General features: G+C 36.3%; 2 protein-coding genes across 3 annotated transcripts; one reads left to right on the top strand and one right to left on the bottom strand.

Annotated features, from left to right (window-relative positions):
• Positions 1 to 409: 409 nt before the first annotated feature.
• Positions 410 to 5,813, bottom strand: LOC121641029. 2 transcript variants are annotated; one of them, XM_041986885.1, is made up of 8 exons: positions 5,432 to 5,813; positions 4,702 to 4,826; positions 3,962 to 4,045; positions 3,473 to 3,637; positions 1,811 to 1,907; positions 1,583 to 1,698; positions 1,050 to 1,254; positions 410 to 858 (listed from the first exon to the last, which is right to left on the bottom strand). In XM_041986885.1, the coding sequence occupies exons 1-8, from the start codon at positions 5,640 to 5,642 to the stop codon at positions 755 to 757; spliced, it is 1,107 nt and encodes a 368-aa protein (XP_041842819.1). In that variant the 5' UTR covers positions 5,643 to 5,813; the 3' UTR covers positions 410 to 754. The 2 variants fall into 2 exon arrangements, with proteins under 2 accessions (XP_041842819.1, XP_041842820.1); XM_041986886.1 differs by having other exon boundaries at positions 3,473 to 3,634.
• A 70-nt stretch (positions 5,814 to 5,883) lies between these two features.
• On the top strand, positions 5,884 to 11,400 carry LOC121640999. Its single transcript, XM_041986836.1, has 7 exons — positions 5,884 to 6,099; positions 6,200 to 6,280; positions 6,362 to 6,439; positions 6,619 to 6,753; positions 6,975 to 7,100; positions 8,035 to 8,109; positions 8,228 to 11,400. The coding sequence occupies exons 1-7, from the start codon at positions 6,004 to 6,006 to the stop codon at positions 10,406 to 10,408; spliced, it is 2,772 nt and encodes a 923-aa protein (XP_041842770.1). The 5' UTR covers positions 5,884 to 6,003; the 3' UTR covers positions 10,409 to 11,400.
• Positions 11,401 to 16,518: the final 5,118 nt, after the last annotated feature.

Below are 16,518 nucleotides of genomic sequence, written 5' to 3'. Positions count from 1 at the left end.
CAAAAATTAAATAAAAATGTAAAAGTTGTACTTAAGTATACTATAGTTCATCTTAATGGTGTCTCAAAATAGTACAGATAATCACACTAAGTTGTACTTTAGTATGTCTAAAGTAGCACTCATGATATATCATTAGTATACTACTATACTACTACTACTATACTTTGCACATCAAAAGTAATATACTTTGAGTACACTAATTATGTGTGCAGAAAGTACACTAGATGTATTTCATTAAAGTACACTTCAACAGTACACAGAAAGTATATTTTTTATATAATTAATTTGAATTTTAAATTACTTTTAAGTAAACATAAAAAATAATTAGAACATACTTGAGATAGAAAAAAAGTTTATTTTTAACATGCACGGCATTACAGGGAAAATGTGCATAATAAAGTACATTTAAGTACATCTTTAAAAACATCTAAAACAACATTTTCAAACAGTTTCTCTTCATCGTAACATTTTTATTCAAATTTGGATCATCTGACCCCAGAGAATTCTTTTTAGTTTTAACAACTTAACTAAAAAACAATAATAAAAGTAAAAAATAAAAAGAAACAATAGCTGTGTAGCACTACCCTGCTAGCTGTGCACTGCAGAGAAGCTAGTAATGACAGGGATGAACATTAAACTGACTCTTGAAACTTTTACATGTGAAACATTGACACAGTTTGTTAAAACTCAAAATGTATGTCCACCAAAAAACAAACAAACAAAAACTATTACAAACAGTTACTGATGTTACTGCTTACTGTTTCTTTTTGCTCACAAAATTCTCATTGTTACATTTTCTCCGAATCACTGCCCTCACATCAGACACATTTGTTCCTGGAAATTCAGCAATAACTGTATCTGTAAAATAGAAAAGGACAAATAAAATGGTGTTACAAATCATGCTTTTCCAGAGTTATCACATTAGCAAGAAGGGGGCATACATACATGAGGACAACCTGAAACATGTTGCTTCTGGCTATGGCCAAGGCAAGGGTAGAGGCATAAAAACAAAATGATAATAAGGAAAAATAGACTTAACCAATACTTACCAACGAGGGCACTCAGCTTTTCCGGATTTAGCTGCTCTTTCGCTGTTCCAGTAGGCCCTGGTTTTCCTGTGAGAGTCGAGGATGCCAAAACATCCCGCCCAAAGATGAGCACAGCTAAGTCCTGTGTGAACAGGGACATTCTTGTTCGGTTTAGTCTTAGGAAACAGTTTTTGCTGATCTGCACCCCCGTGTTGCCCAAGGAAATCTGTGTCCAGGAAATAGAGTTAGTCAATTATTAGAAATGGTATTAGGAAAGCATTTCTTAAAAGACAAAGCCGAACTATTGAATGCCAAATATTAGTTGAGTTCTAATTTCTGCAAGTGGTCTTCAATGAATTAAAGTATAATTTCTGAACAACTGCATGCTGAAATGGAAAAAAACAGTTTCTATCAAATACAGTTCGTGCAAAATGTGGGTCGAGACTACAGAGACAAAACTGCTAACAGTCAAGTAGTTTACAACAATTTTGGATGAAATGTTTCCTGTAATAAAAAGGCAGTATTTACAAAACGTGTATAAATGCAAAACATACCATTTCTGGAGCTGGACTGGAAGAACCAGAACTTGTACTGTCAGTGTCCATGACAGGTGGCATTCTCTTCATGGTTGTAATAAGATCTCTGACACACTTGACTAAGGCTGGAATTTCTGCATTAAGGAAAAAAAAACACAAGTCACAGATATATGAGAGATAAGACTCCTATCGATACAATTACTGACAAAAAAAAAAAACATAAGCAATTCTTCTTTGTATGAATACCTTTCAGAGCATCCATCACGTCCTGTTGCATGTCAACACTGGATCTGGACTGATCCATCAGGACACTCTCCTCTTCACTTTCCCCTTGGCCCAGGTCCTGCATAAATGAAAATGTCAACAATGCTATGTTAGTATGACTCACCTGGGGTCTCATTTATAACCGTTGCGTACGCACAAAACGAGGCTGAAAGTGGCGTACGTGACTTTTCACGCCAAGGTTGTGATCTCTAAAAAACAAACTTGACGGGAGAATGTGCGCAGCTCTAAGCTAACTCTGACCCATGCGTACTTATTTTGCGTCGGGCTGATGTTTCAGAAACATATTCTTAGAATCTAATTTAATCACCACCATCTCTCCGTCATATTGTCCACTCCCAGAGCGCAGGAGGAAAGGACAGCGTGGCTGTATGGAATAAATGCATGGTGTAAAATAACTATATGTTCCTGTGATACTGTGTGAACATATAATCCAGAGTCAATTAAATCTCAAAGCCTGGAAAAAAATTCCAGTAATCGTTCGCACAATTGTTACATTCTGTTTTCTTGTAGGAGAAGTGTCAACTGATTATTCAAAGTTTTATCAATTGGTCTAATTACTGTAATTTACAAATTACTAATTACTGTACTGTGAACTGTACTGTACACTTTGAAAGACGCAGAGACTCTTATTCATGCCTTTGTAACTTCAAGGTTAGATTATTGTAATGTGCTTTTATCTGGGCTGCCCAAAAAGAGCATTCGTGGTCTGCAATTAGTCCAAAACGCAGCAGCCCGTTTGCTGACTGGACTATCCCGCTATGAACATGTTAGCCCTGTATTGGCCTCTCTTCATTGGCTCCCTGTTCGGGTCAGAGCCGATTTCAAGGTGCTGTTGTTCACTTACAAAATTTTAAATGGTCTTGCTCCAGTCTATATGTCAGACCTTGTTAAGACTTATGTACCTGTACGACCTTTGCGCTCCCAGACGATTGATTATCTGAGTGTCCCAAAGGTGAATAAAAAAAACAGCAGGTGAGCGGGCTTTTTCCTTCCGCGCACCTATTTTGTGAACAGTCTTCCCTTGGACATCAGGCAGTCATGTTCAGTTGAGGTCTTTAAAGCCAAGCTTAAGACCCACTTGTATACTGTCACGTATGAGTAGGTGTTTTTGCCTTTTCTTTCATTCATTTCTGAATTGTTGTTATTGTTGTGTCTGTTTTCACATGTTTTTTAACCTTCTGTAACTGTACAGCACTTTGATGGAAAATGCTCTATAAATAAAAATTATTATAATTATTTTTATAAATGTATAAATACAGTGGAAAGCCCTGTGCGTAATTCTGCACCGTGGCACCGCTGGAGGAGAAAGGAGAGAGAGTAAGACCATAATGAATGGTTAATAACTCGTTTCAGATTAGAACTGTTGTCACTGTTGTAACTATGTGCCGAACCGGGTCCAGCATGTGAGAGGGCAGCGCACTGAAACAACACCGCGTGAGATCTGTGCCGCTGACACCGTTAACAGCATTTCAGTCAAATTATGTCATTTTCCGTGATATTCAGTGTTAAAAAGTAGATTCCGTTTTTATTGCTCAATTCCGCGATTCCGTCTGCAATTCTGTGATCGCGGAAACAATAGGGCCCTAATTCTAGTTTTATTTCTTGTGTTTTGTAAATACTTACAGTTGATTCTGAAGCCTGAGGTGGGTCAAATAAGTCCACATTGGTGTCTATGTCTGTATCAACATCACTTGTCAAGGAGGTGGAGGTTGTTGGATTTCTTCTCAGCAGCGAGGATTTCAGTTGGGAAAGGGCTCTGTCTCTTGCAGCTTTTGTCATCTTCGGCTTCTTAAACAAAGGGCAGAAAAAGTAAAATGTTAAACTGCAAAGGCAAGAGGGGTAAATATCCATCTTTGTAGATGTTTGTAGAATCTATCACCTACTGTACAGCTTATTAAGGTATTGTCAGACCATATTTCACTAGAGTAACAGTACTCACTACTCACAATTTTATCTTTTAATATCATACAATGTGTCAGTATTTCAAAACTAACACAGCTGGAGTGCCACAAGCCACTTCTGCAACTGCACTGCTGTCAAACCTAAAGCCACTTATAAAGGAAAATATGTCTTATCCTCCCACAATATTCCCTTATTCCCGTAAATACTTACATTTGTTTGAAAAACTTGTGATGGGTCAATCTGTGTTTCATCTTCATCTGAAGTGAGACTGGAAGTTGCAGTAATTCTTTTTTTCTGTACAGAAGAGAAAGAATGTATTACATGACAACAACATATGAACTTTACCATAGACGCTTTCTGGTGAAGAGATTTTTTAGAAAAACATTTCAACTAAAAAACATCATAGTATTACAGTGTCATAAATTCATTAACGATTTTATGTGTTACAATTAAAAATACTATTTGAGTTTAACTAGTTTACTAGTTAACAATAGTGAATTTATTCCAGTGCATGATCATCTATCTGTTCACGATACTTCAGTTACAGTCGATGCAACAGCCTGTATAAACAGTTTTTTAACATTAGAGGCAGATTTGGATGCACATTGAGGAGCCTCTTGAAATAAACGCTGGTCAGTCAGTTTAGTTTAACTTAATTTAAAATATTTTTTATATTTTGCATATATGTAATAAATTCATGCCATCATATATATGCAAATTAGCACATGACGTTATCTAGAGACATCCAGGACTTTTCCTGCAGGCTTTTGCTACTTCCCACTGAAAATAGTTGGCAACACTGTTATCGACTTTGTTATGGACAAAATTGGATGCCGTCAGAACTATCTATAAAATTAGTGGTATTGTGGCATCCCTAGTTGCAACACAATATAACTATTAATTAAAGTGTGTTTTCTAAAGAAACTACCAACACAAGCAACAAAAATAACCTTTGGTTTGCTTCCATCACGTGTTGTGGTACATGGTGTGGTCCTTCTCCTTGCAACTGCCATGTGCCAGATGTCCTCATCCTTGAGGAAGGCTTCTTTTTTCCCCATCAACTCCTTGTAGTTGTCTGTAACCACAACCATACATCAGACAAACTATCAAAACCATGTTTTTTTTCCCTCTTTTGCTCAATATTTTAGGTATTTTGTATGTCTCGTGAAATGCACCACAGTCAATCTAATATTATACACAAGTCACTTTAAGTCTTTTTTATAAACATAGTTACATAAAAATTAAATTACATACAAGGTTAACGTTAACAATCATTAGCATGAGCCCCTGGCAAATTATTCACTAACACTAACAGCACTAACAGTAGGCTAGTGGCTGGCAAGTGCTAGCATAACAAATTTGTACCAACAATTTTTTTCTTTTTATTTTCTTTACAGTGGGCAATTTTGCTAAACATTCTCCACACAGCACGCTCACAAATGTTCACACAAAATCTCATCTGAAGTTGCAGAAGTTACTAAGTTAGCACCATTTACGCTAGCATTAGCTGCCGTCTGCCGCTAACAGCTAGCTAGCTAGTTATTAGCTAATGCAGCTTGTGAATGATAAGTTTGCCTATTATCTTGTTGAACTTAGTCATTAGTAGAAAGAACAGTTATTCAAAAGATATTTTACACCATGTACGAGCAATACAAACCTCCGAGTACGAGCAATACAAACCTCCGAGTAAGAGCAGTTTCGCGGCCACCTTGTTTTTAGGTGCTTTCCTGGTGCCCCAGCACACTTGTATCCATCCGTCTTCACTGGAGAGGTCCGGCCGTTTTAATACCTGAACGAGCTGCTGTCTGTACTGAGGTGTCACAATGTCAGTACTTTCGACGTGAATTGTGTTGTCCCTAAAATAAAACATCCCGAACTTGAACTGCGCCATTGTAACTCAACTGCGACAACGCTTCCCTCAGCATCTACTGTACATTCAAGTGCGTTGCATTCGGGGGTAACCAATCAGCGGCAGCACAGCGCCACGAGTACTTTAGGGTCAATTGGGAAAATGTCCACCACATTCAAATTTTCCATTTTGACATTGAAAATGGTCTGTCAGACGCAGACGTTCTTGCAAAAAAAAAATATATATATAATTACATTTTTTTTAAAGTCTGTGTACACCGTAATGTCCATGCACGCATGCGCACGTTTACGATGACGTTTTATCCAGGACACTGCGCGCGCCCTCTGCACTTTACTTTACCCATGGATGTATTTTAGCGGGCTTAGAGAAACCGCCCGCAGACATGGCACCCAAAAGACATTACAAAGAATATCTGCTGAATGAGTCGAGCCAACCTTCAAAGGCAACCAAATACAGACGGCTAGCAAAGGAGAACGAGGTATTTGAGCTTTCACATTTATTATCAACAACAGCAGTGATTATAGAATAAGATGAATAATTCTTCATTTTAAACGCAAGAACTGTCTTGTTCATTGCAGAATACTTTAAACTGCAGAGGAAATTACAAGAAATACCTCAGTGCATCCTGTACAACTAACAATAGAGGAGTCTTGAAAGAGGTAGACCATTTTTTTCATTTGCAACAATATGAATTGCAGATAGTGTTACATGCAAGTTGACATTGCAACTGCTCTCCCCAGATTCCACTTTCAAATAACGGTGAACGAACATATTCTCTGGAGGAATATCCAGGAGACAATCCCACAACTAACAAACAGGTAAAAACAGTGATCATTATGTTTTATGTTTCCATTCTGAAATAAAATGAAGGGGTTCACAAAATACATATTACTTTCCTCTAAAGCTTTTATTCATCCATAATTTTATTTATGTTTATCATACCCTAAATGTTTACAGTATTATAGTTAAATAAATCGATGTGCTGTCTCATGATCAGAATGTTCCCGATGAGGGCCTTGTTGCAGAAGGACCAAGCGGTCAGTCATCTTTAGAATGTTTGAGAGGAAAGCATCTTGTCACTCCAATAACAGAGCATCTGCTTCAGGACAGACCAAACAGAGATTCATCAGAGGTATTAAAATACCAGCAATTGAAATTGTAGATATTAATTGCTGTGTTGTACTATATGTATAGTTTCTGTATAATAGTCATTTCAATTAAATTAAACGTGATGAAAATAATGATTGTCCTAGCCTCTATAGTGTATTTCCTTAAAATGAGACACATACATGTATTATTGTCATTAATACTTCACTTGAGAATTTCCATGTATTATATCTTCATTATATGCAGCCTGCCGGAGAGGGGGTCTCCAGAAATACCCACCCAGTGCTAGAATTGCCACCCTCCACCTACTCACACTGCACTTTTCAATTTTGTGGGGATCAACAAGATATGCAAATCGGACCAGAAGCACAGGTACTATAGTTACAAGTTACTAGTTTTATTTTTATCCTAAAAACAACCCCTTTAATTGATACAGAAAATGTGAATAGAGTACTTTTTATTTTTCTAAACCGACGTCTACAAATAGTAATATAGGCTACCGATAATAAACATGTATTGAAAGTGAACACCAGCAAGGTCTCATTTGGTCACAGAATTATAACTACAGTGTACATATAACTATTTAAAAGTATGATTGCATTATTCATTCATGTTTAATTTACATTGTGATTCAAGCAAATTAGTAGTTCCACATGAGGCTAACAAAGTTTCTAACAGGTGGCTGACTTATAGCCTACATTGGCACTTGATGGCTACAGTTCTTCAGTATGTGAAGCTGTAGTCACCATTTTCCTGGATATTATCCATCTGTTAGATCTTCACTGCACATATAATGCAAATGTGGCTTAACTTGCTTAATGTGACTTAAATCTGATGTTTTTTATTCCGCCAATACAACAATTTTGTTTTTTATTAAGCATTATTATGCAGTTTTGGCTTAATGTTTGAACTCACTGTCTTGATAGAAACAGATGCCCTGTCTTGCATCCACCCAAGGATTAGTGCTTTTCAGTATTCTTGTTTCTGATTTGTTAATAGAGTTAATTTGTTTTCTAGGTTTGGGCAAGGAGTTACACATTTTGTATATTTACTGAATACAGGCACTACATTCATCCTTTCCCCTGAAATCACATCAGTTTTATATGAAGCTAGTGTATATTCCATTTGCATAACTCTCTGCTAACAACCCCAGAAGGCAACATGGCAAATTCTTTAAATGTAAAAACTACCATATGACTTGTAGTACCTACCACTTATCTTTTGGAGCACTAGTATTGTTTTATATGTCAAAACTATAAAGGAAATGAAAATGAAAATATTTATGCTTCCATTTATATTTTGCCAGGACATGTTAGAGAAGCAACCAGGATGCAATGTGCCTGCTACTCCAACTGATCAGCAAGAGACACCAAACCAACAGGTTATTAACATGTATTATTGTACATTATGTTTTCTCTGTAAATCTGTAAGCAATCTTTTTTAATGCAGATGAATGTAACAGTTTTCTACAGTATCTTGTCTTTTTTATGTCTTCGCAGGCAGAGACATTTTTGTTGGATGGAGATGATCCAGCGTATCCTGGAGCTCCACTGACAAAGGGACAAAGTTTAATCTTACTGATGTCTTATGTACTAAGGCACAATGTGACAGGTGTGGCACTGGAACATCTACTGAAGATTGTTAATGAACATTTCCCTGGAATGGTACCAGTAACCACATACCTTTTTCACAAAGCTTATGGACAATATGGAAATTATGTCCCCCATTTTTACTGTCCAGCATGTGAAAACTACTTGGGGGTAAATAATACCAGTGAACTACAGTGTGGAGCTTGTAATGCAGTAACTGATTCAGAGAGCTGTCTCAAAAGTGGGTGTTTCTTTCTAGTGCTTAGTTTGGATTCACAAATCAAAACATTGCTTGAACAAAACCAAAGTTTAAAAAAAGACTGGCAATGTGCAGATGTCATGTCAGATATACAGTGTGGAGAAGAGTACCATAAACTCAAAGAATCAGGTGAATTAGGTGAGGATGACATAACTTTAATTTGGAACTGTGATGGAATTCCAGTTTTCAGGAGTTCAAAGTATCAAATTTGGCCCATTCAGTGCCAGGTTATAGAACTTGAACCTAAAGAACGGAAGGCAAATATCTGTCTTCCTTGTCTCTGGTTTGGCGAGAAGAAGCCAAACTTCTTAACATATTTGAAGCCATTTGTTGATGAACTGCAAATTTTAGAACAAAATGGTATTAAATGGAAGGACTCAGCAAATGTACAACATGTCTCCAAAGTGTATGCTCTGATATGCAGTTCAGATTCAGTTGCTCGCCCACTTCTAAGAAACACCAAACAGTTTAATGGCTTTTATGGATGTGATTTTTGTTACCATGTTGGTGGTGGTCCTTACACAAACAAAGGCCCAAAACCACATCTTAGAACTGAAGCTAAGCATTTTGATCACGCAATGGCTGCAACACCAGACAGTCCAGTAATGGGAGTAAAAGGACCTTCACCATTAATGAAACTCACAAAGTTTCAAATGATAAATGGATTTGTTCCAGAGTATCAGCATTGTGTCTGCCTTGGTGTGACAAGGCAATTAGCAAAACTGTGGTTTGACTCAAGAAATCATGACAAAGAGTGGTACTTAGGAGCAAAATCAGACCGCATTGACAAAGAGCTCATTGCAATTCAACCCCCTGTTGAGATAACAAGAGTACCACGATCTGTTGCAGACAGAAAATATTGGAAAGCATCAGAGTGGAGGTCATTCCTGTTATTCTATTGCCTGCCTTTACTGAATGGGGTCTTACTAAAGAAGTTCTGGAACCACCTTTTTCTGTTTGTGTTCGCTATGCACATTCTTTTGGGAGAAAAGGTGAAACGCTGTGATATTGAAGTAGCTGAAAGAGCTCTCAAGAAGTTCTCACTGCAGTTTGAGAAGTTATATGGTGCAGCAAATATGACATTTAATGTCCATCTTCTGACACACCTTGCAGCAAGTGTTAGGAACTGGGGCCCTTTGTGGGCCACATCAACCTTTTCCTTTGAATCATTTAATGGCACTTTGTTACAGTACTTCAATGGGACAACACATGTTCCAGAGCAAATAGTTAAAAGGTTTCTTTGCTGGAGGAGTCTAACACAAAAAGCCGAAAAGTACATGGTAGATGCTAATGAAGGGGTGAAATGCATTTTTTCACATCTCCTAAACAGCAATGTATCAAGTTCTAATTCATCTACCCTGAATGAAAATGTCAGGGTTTTTGGTAATCCCTGTCATCACAAACTGTCAGCATTAGAAAAACTTGCTATCAAAGACTTGCTAAGTGTTACAGTCGAACACTGTGTTTGTTTTCACCGTTTCATTGTAAAAGGCGTACTGTATCATTCCAGCAGTAACAGAAGTCTAAAAAAAAGGATCAACTCAACAGTGGAGTTACAGGATGGAAGATTATGTAGAATTCTTTGCATGTCAGTATTCAGAGCAGGCGATTTGTCATTGCACTGTATATTGGTAAAGGAGCTTGTGAAGACTGAGGGACAGCTCTGCAAGGATAGTCAACTGAACATTGCTTCCACTTTTATGTCTGAGGTGTCAGAATCTAGGAATGTTTATGCGGTGCCCACTGACCTGTTCCACAGGAAATGTGTTTTGATCCAATCAAGAGACAAACAATATGTTATTCCTCTACCAAATAATGTAGAGAGAGATTAAATAGTTACTGGGGAAGTTAGAGAAAAATTGCTGAAACCACTGCCAAATTGTAAGAAATAGGGATTACATATCAGTGTGTATTCTTGGTGTGCCTTAAAACTAGTGGACAATGTCCAAAAATGGCAACTTCAGAGGATTAAGTCTGTAAAAATGATAAGGCATACATGGGCAAGCACACAAAGACTGTGCTGTTAAACAGTTAGTATAACAGTTGTGGTATAACAAAACACAAACAAAATTGTAGGGGTGAATACTTTTGCAAGGCACTGTACCTGGCCTCAAAATGTTGAACTTTAACAGACTGTTTTCATGCAAAATCAAAGACTTTCAAAGGATTAATTTTTCTGTCAAGCAGCAAAGCAAATTTCCTGTTATCTACACATCTTAATATGTTCATAAGTGTAATGTGTTTTCTGATTGCTGTCAAATGTAAGTGAAACAATCCAAGCTTTGGAATATGTACTTTCCATGTGATGATAAGAAATACACAAGGTTGTACTGTTTTCTTATTAGAAATACTGGTGACTACTGCATTATATAAAAGCACATGGTCAATTGAAAGGAACTCTGTTGTTGATGTTCATGTTTATTCAAAACTCACCATTACATTTGGAGAATGGATGGATCTTTAAATATTGCATAAAAACAACTGTGCTGTTGAAATAGTCCAAATACTTTATAACACTAATTGCTAACATTTTAAAATTGAAATAGAAAAGTAAGGATATTTTTTCAATTAGAAAAGGTATTGTTACATAACAGCATTGTTGCATTTTGCTGGTAAAATACATTATTTTAAAATATTGAAGAGAAAAGGTCAGCTGCAGAAATTAACTGTTATTGTACATTATTTTAAAATGATCTTAGCACACTAAAAGAAATGGCTACATACTGATGAATTTGTTCTGGTTTATAGTGTACTTATCAAGAATACACTAATTTACCACTGAAGTAGTATTCAATTATTAATATACTTATTTTAAGTGCACTTTAACACTGCTGTGCTAACAATGATATAAAAAAAGTATTATAAAAGTGAACTTATTGAAAGGGTGCTAAAAGTGCACTTGATAAAAGTAGATGCAAATACACTGACATTAAACTTATATTTAACACATTCGAAGTACATAATAAGTAAATATACTAATAAAACACTTATATATATTTCAGTGTTAGTATATTTTATATGAATATACTTAATATGAATTTAAGTATTAGTACTACATAGTGTACTTTATCTAAGTAAACTGAAGTACTACTGAGGGAATAATATATTTTTAATTAATACATTTATAATATATTTTTGGTTTACTTTATTTTAACACATAAAGTCAAAATGTGCTAGAAATGTACTTTCTGAAAATTAAGTACATTTTTAGTACATTAAAGTATATTACTTTTTTACCTGGGGATAGACCTTCGGAGCTGGGCCTGCATGGTGGAATGTCTCCCCTCCAGTATTTAAACAAAGCCAGAGATAAGATTTAAGGAGAATCCTTATGGTGATCCAACTGCCCTCCTGCAAGCTGCAGAAGTCAGCGAGCCATAACAAAGACTGAGGAAGAAAGACCCAGAGACCCACCTCTGGAAGGATTGGCTACAGCTTAACACATTCCCTCTTTCTCTTGCAGTTTATTACCTTAAAAATGTCAGAAAAACTACTTCTGCCCAACATTAATCTCAAGTTTGTGTCATTTCTGTTTTGGATTTACACAATAATTATTTTTGCATCCACTCCTTACAGCCTCCTTGCTGATTATTCTGTATTTGAATTTTCTCAATTATTCCTCATCTCTTTCTCTTCCACTTAACATGGACAAGCAACTGCATCTTGCTTTTTAATTGCATACAAAACTAAACCTAAAAAAACTCTTAACTGTCCACTTACATAAAAATGCAGAGCAGACACATAAATGTTCTTTTTTCACTAATTTATTTGCATGATTACATGACATCAAAGGAATTTTTAATATTTTGTCACATCAACCTGTAATTAATGCAAAACATATTTGCAAGAACAACATATTTCAGTAAAAAAAATAAATAAATAAATAAATAAAAAAAATAAAATAAAATCATCATACAGTCTAATGCTACATGTAGCTGAGGATAATCCAGTGAGAGGAAGAGACAGAGAGGGTGAGAGAGGGAGGAAATAATTAGCAGAGAGAAGCGATTGCACTAATGAGAAGAGAATTTGACTAGGATATTTTACTTGACCCCCACTGTTCCTTGGCTGTCCAAGGAAAAAAAATAAAAAAGGAAAAACACTGATTTATAATTATACTCTGCAATGCACCATGAAATTGTTATTGTGGAATACCTTTTTGAAAATGTTATCAAACAATTACTTTAATTTTTCCCCCCTGGAAACTGTTGCACATGTACCTAAAATGAGATGGTGGTGCAGAGTCTCCTGCCTGTCATCCACTGCTGTTCATGCAGATGAGCTCTTTTTTTCTTCTTCATCTTCTCCCCCTTCCCCAGAGTCTCTGTTCCGAGGGATGCTGGGGCAAATAAAATAATACTCTGATAAAACTGAAATATTTTATGACAGAATGATAATCATTGCAAGCATACATGCCACTGATATGGGGCTGTTTCGGCTGGGGGAGGAGAGGAAATAATCCTTTTTGTGGGCTTTAAAAAAATGAATCTCAGTTGAATCACATCAGAGGAAAAAAACTCAAAGACAGTTCCAAGATGAGCCAACTCCAGGAGAAAATGACCTCCTCGTTTTGGTGATAAAGTTCTAGCCAAAATATGATATCAGCCCGCGACGTGACTCATTAGAAATGTGTGTATGGCGTGGAGGCAGCTCTCCCTATCTGCCAGTGCCTGGCTTGCCGACTGATAAGAAGCAAATGCAAATGTCCTGATAAGAACTGAATGCAAATATTTATGATATGATATTCCCTGGGAATTATGTGTGGATAAAACAAAGTGTATTATTTCCCTGTAATTCTTTCAGGTTTGCCAAAATGTCCTGTTTTTTATTTATTTATTTATTTTTTTGCTTTCAGAATTTGCATTTCTTCAAAATTGATTGGGCCTGTGTATTATGTTAAGCTATTTGTTTGCTGAGGATGGTAATTAGTTACTGTAATTACTGCGATGACAGTTGCTAAATTGTTTTTAAAGCATTACAGTGTGTCTGTGCCAGAAGATTGCAGTACTTATTTTAGGATTTAAGCATTTGCTGGAAACACTCCCACTCTAAGGCCAAAGTGGGAATTTTTTGAACTACAAAGCGGCCATTTTCTAAGCAAAGACATTTTTTGAAAATGCCTGTTAATTTGCACTAATTGCTGGTTTGACTGTGTTGTGCAGTTTCTTCTCCGATCAGGGACTTGTCACTGATAGGATGTCTTTTGGGGGGATCAAAATGGGCTTGAAATAGTTTAAATACATGTGTTTGTTGGCTTTGTACTCTCATTTAAGTCAGACTTTTAATGTTCTCGTTCACCCAAGAAACAAATTGCTGTTGAAGGCACATTTGTAATTATGGTTCCTAGTGTAGCCTATACTGGCTTTCAAGTTTAGTAAACATTAATTAGCTTGGACACAGACAGTTGGATGCTTTAGAGGGCGTTTCATGTACAGCAGAAACAGCAAATGTCTAAATCACATGGATCAGGGCTGCTACAGTTGCATGTTCGTATTTGCACTGCAAAAGTAGAAACAGAAGCAAAATACAACATATTGAAGAAAATTTCCTCATTCACTTTAATATATATATATATAGTGAAAATGACAAATTATTGTCACTAATTACTAAGTGTTGTCAATTATTGTATGACAAAATTGACAGTTTATGTAAAACATCAACGAAATCCCTCCATAGTGGAATTTAATGTGGTATTTTGTCAAGTCAACAGGGAAAATTAATTCAGTTGAACAAAAACAGGCAGATTTTGGTTCTTTTATCTGAAAAAGATCAAAAGAGATTTATTAATAATAGATCGATTATAGCCATAGCTACAAGTAAACCCTTCAGTTAGTCTACAGATTATCATTGGTTCAGTGAAGATTATTAAGTTTCATTTAACAAACACAGAGGGGTGATTCCTATGCACATTCAGTGTTTCCTGGATTTTAAAGGAAAAGGAAAGGAGAAAAAAAATATCCTATCAATTCCACATTTTTGTAAATGAAACACATTGGTCCTTCTTCTCAGGGACCCCATGGGCAACAAGCCTAGTTTACTTCTCAAGCATTACGCTGTGAATCCATAATTGGATTTACTATTAACATAATCGGACATCGTACACGTTGCCTCGGATATTCCCCTGCGAGCTGCACTGCTCCTCTAAACCTTATAAAAGATGGTGAATGCACTGTACACCCAGGTCCCGTGAGCTGCTCTTTGTCTCTCTTACTTGGACAAACTGGTGGAGCAGTTTGTATTCATGGGATTAAAGTGAAGAACATTTTCGCAGAGATGTATCTGAAAGCATTTACTGCAGCTGAGTCACGGGAGATAAAAGGGAAACACTTACATATTATTTAGTCTAAATGATTTTTTCTCATTGTTAGTAAATAGCTGCCTTATGCAACTGTAATTTGCAGCCTTGTCAATGACCTCAGTGCAAAAGTGAAGTAAGAAACACCAAAAAAGATTCAACAATGTGTGGCCGATTTAAAACTAAATGCCAAAAAGATCCACACTCAACAGAAATGCACTAAATAAAAAGCAGATTCCAGCAGTTAAACAGCTTGCTAATAGAGGAGAAATGTGGCTTGTGTGGGATGAATTCCCATGTTTTGCTTCTCTTGTGTAAATACCCAGCAACCCACAAACCCAGCCTAAACCCATGCCTCTCTTGACACACACACACACACACACACACACACACACAAACACATATTAGATGCACCCCCTAGTTACTTCTTAATTAACACCTACTACAACCATAATAGAGTCGTTTCCCCCTTTTTCTGAAATCCCTTTGAAATTAGGCAGGATTAAGGAAAGTTGGTTGCTAAATTGATGTGTGTATCTGTAATTTAATTGCATCTGAGGCTATTAATTAATAAGGTGCCTCCTTTAATAGTTAATGTATAATTGCCATTAATTAACAACCAGTCTTGATAAAGTGTCACCAAATCAAACAAAAACAATTAGCTTTTTGAGGTAAGTGTCTTTTAAAAGCCTCATTATTAGTACTAGAGGTAATATACAGTAGTTTGAATGATAAAGAAGCCAGTGTAGATTTTAATTTGGATGGAGGGAGAGAGAGGAAAACACAGTTGACATCCATAAGAGAATTATCATGTGGTAATTATAGGATAAGCTCATTGTAACATGATAAATAATGCAGTGAATCTGTCCCCTCCAGTTAGGTTGTCTCCTCTTTTTTATTAGGGTGGACGTGGAACTCAGAAATGTTGTTTCTGTAGATAAAAAGAGAATAGAAATCCAAGGAAATACTGTGTCTTTAAAGGCACAGGTTTGTCTTAAAAAAACAAACAAACAACAACAACAAATAAAAACCAAAAAAAAAACCCACAAATCTTATTTAACGATGCCCATCATGATGGAAGAAGTCATGTGTTTTGGTCTCTTTGATCACAGTGTCACAAGGAAGTAAATATAGCAAGAAATATTTTAAACAACAGTTGAACTCATGTCACCTTAGGCAACGTCTGGAAGAAACTGCACCAAAACAGTATGTTAGCTTTGTTCTTCCTATCTGGTATAAATCACAAAAGGTTGGGGTTCTAGCTAAGATTTACAAGCAGAGTGGCCCCTGGTGTAAAATGAATTAAGTGCCAGACTGAGAAACATAAACGTACATTTAGAGCAGGGAACTTTAAACAAACCCGCCTATTATTTGCAGTGCCATATTACCATGAATACAAATGATAGCATGACCTTAATTTTCTGCACTGTGTGAGAGAGCGGGGGAAACCAGTGGTTTAAGTGCTTTTCCATCCCCAAAGTGCTTGTTTGGTCTCAGTTTCACTCCTATCACAGAGTCAACAATCATACTGTTTTGTATTGAACTTGCAGAAATAATATCCAGTGTCTCTGTCCACAGGCAAATATTAGAACAACCTATTTTCCCTACTATGTGGTTTGTTTATAGAAATAGGTCCATTACAAATTT

This window comes from Melanotaenia boesemani, chromosome 6 (genome assembly GCF_017639745.1).
Source record: "Melanotaenia boesemani isolate fMelBoe1 chromosome 6, fMelBoe1.pri, whole genome shotgun sequence".
In the NCBI taxonomy this organism is placed as follows: domain Eukaryota; kingdom Metazoa; phylum Chordata; class Actinopteri; order Atheriniformes; family Melanotaeniidae; genus Melanotaenia; species Melanotaenia boesemani.
Note: the sequence above shows the minus strand (reverse complement) of the source record. Positions and strands in the feature narration are given on the sequence as shown.